Raw genomic sequence first — 15142 nt, forward strand, 5'->3', positions numbered from 1 at the left:
ATATTGGCCATTTTTCTTGACAAATATTCATTTAGAATTAGTAGATAAAAATAATTTAATAGTTTCTTAAAATTTTCCGTCCTCAATTAGGTTGAGCATCGGTCGGTTTGGACAATTTTTTCATATTATTAAATTCAGAATTCAGTTTTCGGTTAGGATTGATGCAATTCAAAAACCGACCGTCTAAACCAATTAAAGAAAAAAACCGACTGATTTGGACCGCAGTTTGGTCGGTTATAATTTTTTAGAAAGTTTTAGTTAAAAAAAAAAACTAAAATTTTTGGATTATTGGAATCCATTTTGGTGTTTTTTTTAAAACATAAATACTTATAACATAATTATATTCACAAATTTGAAAGTTTGAAAACATAATTAACTTACACGTTAATAGTTTTTTGTTGTATTCGGTTTAATTAGTTTTGATTTTTTCAATATTCGAAAAAATTGGTATAGTTTTTTTTTACTTTTCGAATTTTATGTTAAGCCCTATCCTCAACTTTTTCTTTTTTTCCACCTCTTACCAAAAATAACCCCCTTTCTTTTTCCCATATCACTTCACTAACTCTAACTCTCAGCGGACCCAGTCCACACGATTCCGGTACTCAATAGTCATCAGCACAACCAGTCTCAGCCACGACTCTGGCTTTTGGCGTTGAGTATTCGCCACCAGTCTCTGTCGACGGCGTCCCACCCCACTCCGCCTCTGGGTCTCCCTCCCCCTTTTGGGTTTGCTTCCACCAGCCACAAGGTATTCTACTACTACTGCTAATTACTCGCTTACTGAAAATACCTCTGAGATTGTTCAATATCAATACCTGAGCTTGTAGTTTCTTTTGTCTTTAAACCTTGTTTAACACTGAATGCCACACACACACACACACACATATATATATATATATATATTCATGTAAATGTTGGATAACTTGAATTGGATATCAAAGTTGTAATCTTTCATTAGAGCTTTTCAGCTTGTTTAATGGCAGAGGCAATGGCTTTTGACTTGGGCATTTTCAAAAAACTATTCTCATATTGTTCTCAAATTCCCAATATTTGAATGGTTTTGATCCTTTGTCAAATGACACTTTTTGTTTTTATTTTTATTTTTATTTATTTATATATACTTTTTGTATGATGAATTGGTAGTTTATATATTCTCTGCCATTATAATATTTTTTAGCTGATAGATATTATTTTCGTTTCTAAGTTCTAACCAAAATCAACTTAAATTAAAAGAATGATCATTAATTTGTACACAAGCTTTTGCTTCCTATGCTTGGATCCTTATTTCTGTCTCTTGATTGGATAATGAAAATGTTAGGCCAATTGTTTGCCATATTCTTTTGTGGTTGAAATTTAATGGCTCGTGCTATATAATGCTCTGTCCCCATGATTTATTTTTCTTCGTTTTAGTTCTTGACACCATTTCTAATAACCTAAATTTTTATTTTATTCGAATTTAATGATTTCTAGTTCTTTCGATGGGTCTGTTAACAGGTTGCTCCTCGAGTATGTATTGTAGTAGTTTCTGTTATACTTGTGCTTTTACAGAGACTGTAATAGCTGCTTCGAGTCATAGAGAGTCATTTAAAGGAAGAAACTTTGGGAATTTGAAGGTTTGCACATATGGGAACTTGGGAAACAGATCGACATTGAGGAGAACACAAATGGGTTTTCGTGGGTTTGTTATGAAAATTCCAAAAGAAGGGGAGGAACTGGCCAAGGAGAAGAATAAAGTTGTGACATCTTCAGAAGAGGTTATAAAAGCTCTTAAGTCTACAACGGACCCAAAGTTTGCTTTTTCATATTTTATGGCTGTTGCTGGGTTACCTTATGTTGTTCACACCACTGAAACATGCAATTACATGCTTGAAGTCTTGGTGACTCATAAAAGGGTAGAGGATATGGCTGCTGTTTTTGATTTCATGCAAAAGAAAATAGTTCACCGAAGCTTGAACACTTATCTTGCTATTTTTGAAGCTCTTTACATGAGGGGTGGAATTCGACAAGCACCAATTGCGCTTGAAAAGATGAGAAAGGCTGGGTTCGTTTTGAATGCGTATTCATATAACGGATTGATCTATTTGCTTCTCCAATCAGGATTTTGTAGGGAGGCTTTGGAGGTTTACAACAGAATGGTCATGGAAGGGATTAAGCCAGGCTTGAAGACTTATTCAGCACTTATGGTTGCCTTTGGAAAGCGAAGGGATACTCAAACTGTAATGGGTTTGTTAGAAGAGATGGAACATTTGGGATTGAGGCCTAATATATATACTTTTAACATATGCATTAGAGCTCTTGGAAGGGCCGGGAAAATTGATGAAGCTTATGATGTATTGAAGAGAATGGACAAAGAGGGATGTGAGCCAACTGTTATTACTTATACAGTTCTCATTGATGCTCTTTGTAACGCAGGTAAACTTGGTCATGCAAAGGCGTTGTTTGTAGAGATGAAAGCTAGCAGCCACAAACCTGATCGTGTAACTTACATTAAATTGTTGGACAGGTTAAGTGATTGTGGAGAATTGGAAAGTCTTAAACAAATTTGGGATGATATGGAAGCTGATGGTTTTGCTCATGATGTAGTTACATTCACTATTCTTATTGATGCTTTATGCAAAGCAGGCAATGTTGACAAAGCATTTGATACTATGGGTGTCATGAAGAAGAATGGGATCTCACCAAATCCTCATACTTACAACACCTTGATTGGAGGGCTACTAAGGGCAAGTAGATTGGATGCGGCTCTAAAACTTTTCAGTAGCATGGAATCTCTGGGTGTCATGCCTACTGCTTGTACATACACCATTTTCATTGACTACTATGGAAAGTCTGGTGATTCTGTTAAAGCTATTGAGACCTTTGAGGAGATGAAAAGTAAAGGCATTGTTCCAACTGTAGTAGCATGCAATGCTTCTTTAAATAGTCTTGTTGAAACAGGGAGAGTTCAAGAAGCAAAAGAAATTTTTGATGGGATAAAAATTAGTGGTCTTTCTCCTGATTCGTTGACTTACAACCTGATGATGCGGTGCTATGGTAAGGCAGGGAGAGTAGATGAAGCCATTAAGTTACTTTCTGAGATGGTGAAACAAGGGTGTGAGCCTAATTTATTCATATTTAATTATTTGATTGACATGCTTTTCAAGAATGATCGAGGAGATGAAGCATGGCAATTGTTTTATGGACTGAAAGACATGAAACTCACTCCCTCAGTTGACATCTTCAACACATTACTTGCTGATTTAATGAAAGAAGGTCAAGTCCAAAAATCACTTCAAATATTTGTGAGTATGTTAGAGCATGGTAGTCCTTCAAACACAAGAACTTTTAGCACTATCCTGGATCGCTTCTGTAAGAATGATAAGGTGCCAGTTTCCTTGGCATATAAAATCACTGAACTCTTCAGATTATATGAAGAGATGTGTAGTAGTGGACGCAAGCCTAACACAGTCACATATAATATTCTCATTTCTAGTTTAGTGAAATTTAATAGTGTTGACGAGGCTATCGATTTCTACTATGATCATGTAGGTCGTGATTTCTCCCCCTCCTCTCATACATACGGTCCACTCATTGATGGGCTTTTTAAGTCAGGATTTCATGACAAAGCTATGCATTTCTTCGAGGAGATGGCAGAATATGGATGCAAACCTAACTGTGCAATTTTGAATATTCTTATGAATGGGTTTGGGAAAACTGGAGACGTGAAAACTGTCAATCAGTTATTTAAAAGAATGGTTAAGGAAGGAATAAGACCAGACTTGAAGACTTACACGATTCTTGTGAATTCTCTCTGCCTTTTAGGAAAAATTGATGATGCTCTGTATTACTTTGAGGAACTAAAACAGTCTGGCCTTAGTCTTAATTCAGTTTGTTTTAAACTTTTGATTGATGCACTTGGAAGATCACGGAGGATAGAAGAAGCTCTATCACTCTACACTGAAATGCAGAGCAGAGGAATTCTTCCTGATCTTATAACATACAACAAACTTATACTCAATCTTGGTATCGTGGGAATGGTGGATGAAGCAGTGAGTGTATATGAAGAACTTCAGCTTAAGGGTCTTGAACCTGATGTTTTCACCTACAATGCTCTAATTCAAGCCTACAACATCTCAGGGAATCCAGACCATGCTTATGCAATTTACAAGAAAATGATAGGTGGTGGCTGCGACCCGAATGCGAACGTTTGCACAACTTCCTAATTTCTGAACTGTAAAGGTATAATTCCCTTGAATAACTTCATTTACAACACCTGATTCAAATGTTTTCCCCCCTTTAATTCTAGTCTGTTCTACTAAATTAATATTTTCTTCGCTGAAACTTTGTTTGACCGTTTGTAGGTATATTTTCCTTTAAGAAATATCTTATTTCAGATTGTCCTGCAAACTTACCATTTTCAGGACCAAATGGTTCGAGGGATGTTGTTCATTTGCAAATTGGAATTCTGACTAGTTTTGTAATGAAGGTTTGCAAATGTGATTACTAATCCCTGTAGATAACTAGCAGTCTGCCTTAATATTTGATGAAATATTTAACAGAGTTCTCATCATCAATTTCACTCTGTTTGTATTAGTTTCAGAGTGTATTCATTACTATGTGTTTTCTTGGGTGTCTTAATATTACAATTTCCTCCAAAACTCAGTTTGTGGTGAAGAATCACTTAGTAGAGGAAAAAAAGAATACACCAAATTATCAAAAAGAGACATTCTAATATTATTGTTAATTGAAAGACCTTTCGCAAGTTCGCAACATCACATGTGTACTGTAATCTTCTATGCAGTTTGTAATTGAAGAACGATAGCAATCTCGATGGAAATTCTGAGTTTTGCCTTAGAAACACTCCTGATGCCGAAATTTGCCGTCTCTGTTCCTCTGTGTTTTGCTATGATACGTGAGCTATGTGCAGGTGTAGGTTCTCTTTGAAGAGAACAATTTGCTAGAAAGAAAGAAACCACCATGGTTCTAGCAGAAAGCATGGAAGCAGCGCATCAAACTATGGTGAAATTTTTTCTAGTTTTTGTGTAACTTTCTATGGCATGTATTGTATCCAGTCTTAAGTTTTATCTATCTTTTTGCAGTCAAACAAGTGGAAGTTTATTTCAAAGATTAATTGCCCAATTGAGAAGAAGATTGATTTTGCTGGTGTAGATACAACAAAACTGCACCCATCATCCTTGCCATGTAATTTCTATCCAGGACGGTTATGATGTTACTCTATAAGATTAACCATTGTAGTTGGTAGGTTTCCAAAGAAATGAACGGATGCATCTATGCCATTTCAAAGAGAAATCACAAGCTTTTTTTTTGGCTCTGAAAATCACAAGCTTCATTGATGTGCAAGTAGTTTTCACAAGATGTACTAAACAAATGGTTCCTTGTACGACAATTCAATACGAGAATTTCAGTCCAGAATTCTACTAAATTCTTTCACAAAACACTAACACAGTCTGTGTTTTGCCTACGTATAAACTTACATTAGATAGAGCCTCTGGATCTTTCTTGAATTAAATATAAAATCTTAGTCTTTGAATTATTATGATGAAATCAATGATTCTATTTTATCATCTTAACATTGGGATATCCGAGAGATTCTTGTGGTAATTACGGGTAATTATGGTTGTAGTTGTTGCTGAGATTCGTAGAAAAGTCATCGGGAAGCTAACTCTTGCGACTATGACACACCCGATCGGTTACACTTCTTAATTATGACATAGCTAGTCAGCTGAGTCTTCCTTCTGATGTAGCTGGTTGGTAAAACACTCCCTGATAAAACACTCCCTGATAAGGTAAATTCATAACTGGTTGGGTAAATCACTTCCTGACCAGGTAAAACCATCTTTTCAGCCAATGTTCTTCCGACCAGTGATATGACGACTCTGCAAGTAATCTTCTATCCTTTGCACTTCTCTTGGTCAACACATGCATTGTCACTTCTGATTGTCACATCATTGATATGAAATTTTGGGGATAACAAACATATTCTCTCTACTTTTTCATTCCCTTTTCCCTTTCTCCTTCATTCTACCCACGACCATCAATATAAAAAAAAAACTCACCTCAACCATTAACACCATTGAAGCACCTATAAAAGCACCATCCCCTCACTATTGAAACACCTATGGAACACCCATCATTTAAAAAAAAATTGTTTCATGGAACCATCGTTAATTATCGTATTTAGCATTGTTTTGTCCTCTAAAATCAAGTTTCATGGGACTATCATTAAACATCATTTTTAGCATGATTTTAGAGGCAAAAGACGATGCCCAATAATAGTATTTCAATGGTTTTTACATAAAATTTGATAAAAAAATGTGTGAGACATTAATTTTCATTTGGTTGTCGATTGTGTTTAGGATGATTTTTTTTTTTAAATTTTAGTATTTTTTTTTTTTGAGTTCTTCAAGTTTAGTATGTATATAACCTTAAATTTTAGTATTTTTTAGACCATACTAAAATTTGAGACTTCAAGAATTGAAATTTTAAGTTCTACACAATCTAAATTTTCCCATGTATTATTTTTGTATTAAGGACCGATATGATATGACACTAATAATTAGATTTAGAACAACAATTATTGTAGTGGGTAGGTTTTCAAAGAAATGAAAGGAGGCAACATTGCCATTTCGAAGAGATATCACAAGCTTTTCTTTCTTTACAAATTTACAAATTAATGTGTTAATGGTTGAATATAAATATAAATATTAGAAGCTTTAATTGTTGTTGCTGTTTCTTTTGATACAAAATCAATTGACATCTTGGTTCATAAACAAAAAGACAAGTTAAAAATTAAAACAAATAAACTGTTACCACACCCTCTTTACGACACAAAAACGACGGCGTTGCATTGGCCCCAAAATCCAAACTTTCTTATCCAAAACCTTAACTTAACTCATCAACCCGGGTTCTTCAATCGAGTCGAGTCTCCTTCTCTTCTCTTCTCTTCTCTTCTAGTTCGAGAAGTCGAAGCTCACAGTTGGCATCTATGGCTTCGCTCCGCCTTCTTTGCTCCCCAGCTACGACATGTTTTCCCATAGAACGACAGCTCCCTTTCACTCCTCTTTCCTTCCCCGACAACACTCAGTTACATTCACATTCCCATATCTCTGGCAACTCTCTTAAACTTTCAGTTACTACCAAAAGAATCAATACCAATTTCGTTCTCCATTTCTCTTCCACCGCCCAAGAGCAAGCTCTTAAGTCTTCTCCGGGGAGTGTTACCAGTGAAAGCGAAGAACTCGAGGAGGAAGTTTATAAAGACAGATTATATGCCCAGAACGTGCCCTGGAATTATACCCCAGAAGATATTCGTGCTCTTTTTGAGAAGTACGGGACTGTTGTAGACGTTGAGGTGAGCTTTTCAATTTTATTATTATAACTTCCAATTTTTTTTTTTTACATATTTAGTATGAATTTCAATGTTTTCCTTGAAGGGTTTTGGTTATTTTTTGTGTTTCTGATCTGGGTTTGTGTTGCTTTGTTGTTGTGGTGGCTTAGCTTTCTATGTATAACAAGACCAGAAACAGGGGCTTGGCATTTGTTACAATGGGTTCGCCTGAGGAGGCTCTTGCCGCTCTCAATAATCTGCAATCCACTGTAAGCATATTTCTAAACAACGTGTCATAGGAATCTATACAACTAAGATGGCAATATTGAGAAAATTGGATTATCAAATTAACTTCCACCGAGCGACCGTAAGTGTAAACAAATGGCAACTCGAAATTCTTTTGTGGTCATTTTGCGAAAGATAGGCACTTCACAAAAGTAACCGCTTCCATTTTTTCCCAAGGGGACTAGATAATATTTATTACTATCTACCTAGCACTGTCCTTCTTTATATAAGAAGAACCAAATAGCTAACAATCTTAATGTACAAGAACTTCTCACAAGATGTACTGGAAAAATGGCTCCTTGTACTGCAATTCAATACGTGAATTCTAGTCCAGGACTCTACCAAATTCTTTCACAAAACCCTTGTGCTGACGTGACACATTGTCTGCGTCTAACACTTGGGTCTATTTTACCATCTTGTTTCCTTTTCCTTCATTTTATAAGCAAGTTAATAGAGGACTTGTTGTAACATTTGCTTTCTCTTTTCTGTGTCGTGTTCTCTACTAAAAGAAGTTTTATTTCCTCTTAACAAATGATACAGGAAGTGGAAGGTCGTGTTATAACACTTGACTATGCCAGACCAAGAAAGAAGAAAGTTGGCACTCCTCCACAACCTAGGCCAGAAGTGACATTCAATTTGTTTGTTGCAAATTTGTCATTTGAAGCAAGAGCTAAAGATCTCAAAGAGTTCTTTAACTATGAAGGTCATAGTGTAGTTTCTGCAGAAGTTATATTCCATGAAAATCCAAGAAGGTCCTTGGGATATGGATTTGTGTCCTTCAAATCCAAGAAAGAAGCTGAGGCAGCTCTAACTTCTGTTCAAGGAAAGGTAATTTGGCTTTGTTCATATTGTATTAAATTTATAACTTGTGAACATAAGCACGGGCCAATTATAATGCATCTTTATACTGCATCTAAATTTCACAAGACTCTTTTAAAATGGAGATTCCCTGATAAGTTTTTTTCCCTAGTTGTTCATGGGAAGGCCGATTCGAGTAGCACGCAGTAAACAATTTGTCAAACAACCAGCCATAGAGGGTGCAGAATCTGAAGATACTTCACCGGAGTTGAACTCTGGTGTAGAAGCAGCAGAAATAGCTGATTAAGTATAGATGTCAGATTTTGGTCAATGGTGACATAATGTAATCTCGTAGTTATGATATATTTTATATTATATAAAAAAATTTCCCCGTTAATAGTTTGTTGTGAGTCCTCTTACTCATAAGTGGTTCTAATCTAAGGTCAGTATATCTCTATTGCTAATAACACCCTTCATTAATTTGAGTCCGCCATTCAGTCTTCTAACTTCAGTGGTTGAGTAGTGTGCTGATTGTGTAGACCAATAAATTACCTTTTTAAGTGGGAACCTCTCATTCCTTTTAGTATGCTCTTCAAAATCCATATCTACAAAAAATCTTGCAGATTCACTTATCAGCTTAGGTTAGTTTTAGTGATCCAAGAAACACTCCTGATAGGCATGGCTTGTAAAACGTTTAGAAAAAATGTTGAAAACTATACCTTTTCTTTCTTCCCTATGCATCGCCCTCAATCACTCCGTAGTAAATTCATGGTGTTTAGTCAGTTAAAACCTCACTTCTGTTTGTCTTTCTTTCCTGAAGTACATTGGATCTTATTGATTTCTTTACTCAGTAGATAGTTTGATCTTACTTGGCAGATGTAGGTAAACCAGGGAACTGAAAGGTGAAAATTGTTTTTGGAGCTCTGTTTGCTGTTTTTGTTGAATTTGTTGTTGTTGGGTTCTTTTTCTTCTTTTTGTATTCAATTAAGAAAAGTCCCTGAAACCACCACAATGCCCTATATGTTTCAGGGATGTCTGCACTCTTGGGCTTTTATTTGTTTGTGCATATCAAAACTCTGTGCCCCCAATCTTCTTCTTCTTCTTGATTTAGGGAGGGTTCAGGGTTTGAAGAGGGGGCAAGGGCTGATCCCATCTACATTCTGTATGTGGTAATATTGGTTGGTCTTATCGCTAAACCAAGTTAGGACAAGCTGTAAGTGCTCCACTCCTAAAGTTTTTTGTTTATATATAGCTTGTTGGTGTTTGCTTTTTTTCTTTTGTTAGTTCTGAAACTTTATATCAATTACCAAATTAGTTTGAAAAGTCCTGTAGCGAAATAATGTCATTCAATTGCTATCAGCTAGAGACCTTTTTCTAACATGGTGGTTGTAGCACAGGCAAGGTTGAAAATATTGATGGAAATATATACTCTAATTATGGAAATATCGGAGACATTTTTCATATTGATGGAAATTTAAAGAAAAGTTAGAGATATCATAGACATTTGTTTGAATATATAAAAACTTTTAATAAAACTTTAAGAAATACAAAAATGTTCAATAATACATTTTTATCCTAAACAAATTGTTAGCATTAGGGGGGTGCACGGTGTGATTTGGGCGGTTTGAACACTTTTTAATGTACCACGCCACAAGTGCAGTGTAGTAGCTAGAACACACCGTGCGGTGTGATTTCGTTGCACCAAACCGACCAAACCAAACCATTTTTTGCAGTGTGGTTTGGGTGGTTTTCCACGGTGTAAGTGTGTTAAAAAATATATGTGAGATAGAGAGGTGATAGGGAGGAGGCGCAAATGAGATGAGAGATGAAGGAGTTGTTGTCGTGTATGATGTGTTAGAGAATAAGGTTATACTCTAATTTAAGTGAGCTCCTAATTTAAGTTGGGTCCTAGTTTTAGATTGGGTTACTAAAAAATGGTATATATGACGGTGGGGTGTGGTGCAAACTAAAATTTTACACCGCCAAACCACGCACCGCGCGGTTTAGCTAAGATATAAACCATACCGAACCATTCCACTTTTGACACCGCGGTTTGCGGTGTAGTGTGGTGCAGTGCGGTCGGTCGCCGCGGTTTGCCGGTTTAGATGCTCACCCCTAGTTAGCATATCATAGATATCTGTCTACAAATATAAAAATTATTAATAAAATTTTAGAAAATACAAAATAATATGCTCATTTGCGCTATTTTTTTTAGAAGTTTAATTTCTGTTTGTTATTTGTTATAAATATTTCAAATATACCTTTTTTTAGATAGCTTCAAATATTATTTGATTTTTTATAATTTTTTTGTAAAATAACACCACTAGAAATATTGGTGATAGATTGATTTTGACAATATTGATCCAATACATCGATCTCGGACATACAGACAGATGTTTATTTTCAATATGCATGAAATGAGGAAATAATAAAGATTGAGTGAACAGAACACTCCTTAATCACTTCTAGGTCAATGATTTTTAAATTAGAAATTAGTGAAAAGAAAAGAGTTTTCTTCAAATGAAGGAAAGTAGTCAGTCAACCCAGCTGGTGGGTTTATTTGATGCATTGAAATTTCTGCTACCATACCATTATTCAAAATAATTTTATGGCTTGAAAGAAACAATTTTCTATATATGAGCGCTTAATGACTCATGTTAACGAAGCCAAAAATACCAGCAAACGTAAAGAGATGGTAAAAAAAAGACTTCATTCATTTGATGTTGAGGTGCCACCAACGAAAAGTAGTAATTAATTTATTGTGGTAAAATGTGTCCTGAGACTTTCTGGACTACTTTTCTCATTTTTGTCTATTTCTTAATTGTGGTAAAAAGAGAGGCAAAAGATTATAAAAAATTCAAAAGTGTTATGTCTTTATTGGCTAGCCTAGTGTTATCAAATATTGTTATCTAACTCACCAAAAAATATGCAACAAATTAATTGTCAGTGCAATATATCCTCGAATGGTACTATACTAACAAAAAAACTCTGTGATCAACCAAACCCACGTTCAAGGTGACAAAAAGATAAGCCAGATAGGGTTGGTTGCTGGACCAGATGATGATTTGATTTTAATTGAATTGGGCAATATCATGATGCAAATGAGTCCATCACAATCACACACCAAATCATTCCCAGGACTACTTCTAAATTCTGGTTAGGTGAACCCTTTTGATCAAATGTTGAGACTTCTCAATCCCCCTCACTCTTTTTTTTTCCCATCTCTTTCTCTCTTTCTTTACTTTAGGCTATGTTTGGTAAGAAGGTAGGAGAGAGGTGATAAAAGGATGGAAAGTTTAAATGAAGAGTGTACTGAGGGAATTAAATGATATTTACCCAATAAGAGAAATTGGTAAAAATGACTTATTTTTTAAGTTATTTTGTACTTTTGTTTACTTTTGATATTTTTTTGCAAAATAACATCTGTCTAAAATTTGATCGGTTGTTTAAAATTTTCGACCGGCTATTTGAATTTTTCGAACACTTGTCTAAATTATGAGGGATAATTTTGCAAAAAATTATTAAAATTAGACTAGAGTGTAAAATAACTTTAAAAAATAGTTCAGAATATAATTTTCTAATCGTAAAATTAGCAATAATAACAATCTTGGTTTTTTTCGACTCCAAAAAGAACGGTCGATTGTTGATTACTTTAAATATAAGTAGCTCTCAACATGCATGTCATTATGAATCTTTTTGAAAAGAAAATTACATTTTGTGTCGGTGGTAGGTCAAGGCCTGAACGGCAAATATAATTGTCTAAGTTCTAGAATGTTATTTTCTAATTATATTAAAAAATAATAATAATAAGAACATATATCTCTTCTTTGTTTAAACTTTTCGTCCAAGTACAATTTCTTTAAAATGAACTTAATTAATATTTAATTTTTTGGCTTTACTATATAATGCAATAACATCCAATATCAGTAAATTAAATCCCTTTAGACATTATAAATTTAAAAAAAATCATGCTTTTGGCATGAGGATATGTTTGGAACTTGCTCTATATATATAGCTATTGTATTCAAGAATAATGGTCATTCTTATATGGGTAATGAGATGTGTACTCAAAATATACACTCAAATATTACACACAGTGATGTGAGAGTTTAACATAATCAATCACATTTATTAAAATTGAGACTTACTGTTTAAAAAATAGTAATACGTCACGTAATGTTTAAGTACATATTTTGGGTGTACATATCATTACTCTTCTTGTATATGCATCCGAGAGGTCTTTTCACCAGCTTAATTTGTGGTATCTTATTATATTGAGTAAGATTTAAGTAATTTTTGTAGTAATAACAATATCAACTTTTTTTTGGCTGTTTAATAATTTAATATTTAGTTGTGGTATTTTGAGAAACTTTTTTTTTTATCAACATCAAAGAAAGTAATCGTCAAACATTCATACCACAACAACCACGTCTAACAGCACCCCATAAGTCATAAACAGCAATCGATGGATAATTAATACATTCGACAATTAAAACCAATTCTATAAACTTTTGATTGTTTTTTAATTCTAAATCCCATCATTAAAGAGATGAAAAGACTCCACTCCACTCACACACAATATCATAAACAAAATGAAATTATTATGTTATGTTTACATATTATTAGTTTGTTATAATTAATCTGAAATGAAATGAACTTTTGCTGTTAATTAATTTGATCTCCTTGCCTTTTTTTTTTCAAATAAAAAAATATTTGGCAAAATTGATACTCTATCACTACTAAAATCTAAATGTCAGACATAGATTATGAGATGTTAGTTCTACATAAAATGTTGTAAGATATAGTCTGATGTTGACTAAAACAGAACCGTCGTATGACTTGCGTCAAAGACAAACATGAAACGTCTTTCACACGTCGCTTGTTTTGTAAGCGAAAATAAGCGACGTGTAGCGTAACAACATATTATATATTTTTTATAATTTTAATTTTAATAATATCTAAATATATCCATAATTTTTATTACAACAATTTTATTTTTGTTATAAGATAATTTAAGTAATGCAATACCTATCGAAATTACTAAAATAATGCAACTATGTAAAGTAATATTAAAAAAAGTATCTCTCTTCACCTATTACTAAAAAATAAAGTGGTACATAATTACTATTAATAACAACATGCATTATCCCAAGTATTAATTAAATTTTGTATTTTATTCTCTTATGAGTTTAGGAGACAAAAAAGCTAGGGAAATTAAATGGGACCTATTCTTTTGGAGCGTTAGGTATGAAGTCCAACCCAAGTCATCCCCCATCTAGTGCATGAGTTCTTTTCAAAAGTTTGCAATTGAAATGGTCAGTGGACCAAACACACTACTACTTATTACTCCCAATCCCCTTTACACCAATATATAAGGACTCCAAAACCGCTATTATCAATCATCAATATCATCACCTTTTTCTCTTCTTCTTCTTCTTTTCTTAATTCTTAATTCTTCTTCTTTTTAATCTTAATATCTCTCTTTCATTAACCATGGCAAACACCGGTTTAGAGATTGCGTTCCTGATATTAGTAATTTACATGGTCATGATGCCAATCTCTTCAGCTACGGTTTACACTGTTGGAGACACATCAGGCTGGGCAATGGGCGTGGACTATAGCACTTGGACAAGTGACAAAGCCTTCGTAGTTGGAGATAGCCTAGGTACATATAGTTCTTCGAGTTGATTAATATAACAAAATGTAGTATATATATATATGAAGGTAATAACTTAACAACCTGTGTCCACTCACTAATCATGTCACTTCGTTTTTCATTTACTATAATACATGACTTTTACAAAATGGTCCATAGCCAAATTAACTTTACACAAACACACACACATCTCTTTCTCTCTGTCTCTCTCAATAATTAACTTTATATATTCTCACATCTCTTATGTGCATACATGTATGCAGTGTTCAACTATGGGAGTAGCCACACAGTGGACGAGGTGAGCTCTAGCGACTACAGCAGTTGTACCGCAGGGAATGCCATCACATCAGACAATACAGGCACCACCACAGTCGCTCTCAAGACAACAGGTACTCATTACTTCATCTGTGGCGTAATGGGCCACTGTGGCAGTGGGATGAAGCTCGCCGTCACAGTCAAGTCCGGTGGCTCATCCACCTCGCCATCTTCGGACACACCATCTGGTTCGACTACTACGTCACCTTCTTCTTCTGGCGGTACGACCAGTACAACAGGGGTTAGGACACCGGCCTCCTCATCATCATCCCATTCTCCGGCGGATTCATCTACAGAAACTGCTTTGGTGAACGTGTTTGGTACTGTTGTGGCTGTGTTTGTTGCTTATTGGTCTAGTTAGTTTGTATCTCTTGGTTTCTCTCTCTCTCTTGTGAATTGGTTGGCAGAGTTGGTCAGTTGTACTTGTACCAGTACTACTACTCTGGCCAGGACAGAGGCAGTGCTCTTATTATTATTTTTATTAATATTTGTTTGCTTCTCTATGTATTTTGGAGTCTTTTATGTATGTTTTCCTTATTATATATTAATGAGTAGGATTTATTTCTTTAATTTCCTTGCAAACTTTTCCTTTAGAGCAACAGTGGTTACCCCATTAGTAGCTTAATATATCTAAATCATCCAAAAATATAATTTTTTATTTTCTCTCATCCACATGATTTTTGGCAACTTTTTTCATAAAAATACTCAAATGCTAAGCCACTCCAAAAATTGTCAACTATGGTCCCACACATGTTTAATAT

At 34.6% G+C, this 15142-nt stretch overlaps 3 protein-coding genes across 8 annotated transcripts; all 3 read left to right on the forward strand.

The window, feature by feature from the left end:
* The first annotated feature begins 546 nt into the window (after positions 1–546).
* Positions 547–5561, forward strand: LOC133807365 (pentatricopeptide repeat-containing protein At4g31850, chloroplastic-like). Of its 5 annotated transcripts, XM_062245636.1 has the most exons (5): positions 547–748; positions 1495–4218; positions 4401–4475; positions 4781–4998; positions 5079–5561. In XM_062245636.1, exon 2 carries the CDS (start codon positions 1509–1511, stop codon positions 4200–4202), a length of 2694 nt encoding a protein of 897 aa, XP_062101620.1. In that variant the 5' UTR covers positions 547–748; positions 1495–1508; the 3' UTR covers positions 4203–4218; positions 4401–4475; positions 4781–4998; positions 5079–5561. The 5 variants fall into 5 exon arrangements, with proteins under 5 accessions (XP_062101620.1, XP_062101619.1, XP_062101616.1 ...); XM_062245635.1 differs by lacking the exon at positions 547–748 and having other exon boundaries at positions 1464–4218; positions 4341–4475; XM_062245632.1 differs by lacking the exon at positions 547–748 and having other exon boundaries at positions 1464–4218.
* Positions 5562–6862: 1301 nt separating this feature from the next.
* LOC133803309 (28 kDa ribonucleoprotein, chloroplastic) lies at positions 6863–9681 on the forward strand. Of its 2 annotated transcripts, none has more exons than XM_062241304.1 (4): positions 6863–7351; positions 7498–7596; positions 8153–8440; positions 9440–9681. In XM_062241304.1, exons 1-4 carry the CDS (start codon positions 6986–6988, stop codon positions 9581–9583), a joined length of 897 nt encoding a protein of 298 aa, XP_062097288.1. In that variant the 5' UTR covers positions 6863–6985; the 3' UTR covers positions 9584–9681. The 2 variants fall into 2 exon arrangements, with proteins under 2 accessions (XP_062097288.1, XP_062097289.1); XM_062241305.1 differs by lacking the exon at positions 9440–9681 and adding an exon at positions 8583–8812.
* Positions 9682–13800: 4119 nt separating this feature from the next.
* LOC133804929 (blue copper protein) lies at positions 13801–14951 on the forward strand. Its single transcript, XM_062243033.1, has 2 exons — positions 13801–14075; positions 14330–14951. The coding sequence occupies exons 1-2, from the start codon at positions 13904–13906 to the stop codon at positions 14740–14742; spliced, it is 585 nt and encodes a 194-aa protein (XP_062099017.1). The 5' UTR covers positions 13801–13903; the 3' UTR covers positions 14743–14951.
* The last annotated feature ends 191 nt before the right edge of the window (positions 14952–15142 follow it).

This window comes from Humulus lupulus, chromosome X (genome assembly GCF_963169125.1).
Source record: "Humulus lupulus chromosome X, drHumLupu1.1, whole genome shotgun sequence".
In the NCBI taxonomy this organism is placed as follows: domain Eukaryota; kingdom Viridiplantae; phylum Streptophyta; class Magnoliopsida; order Rosales; family Cannabaceae; genus Humulus; species Humulus lupulus.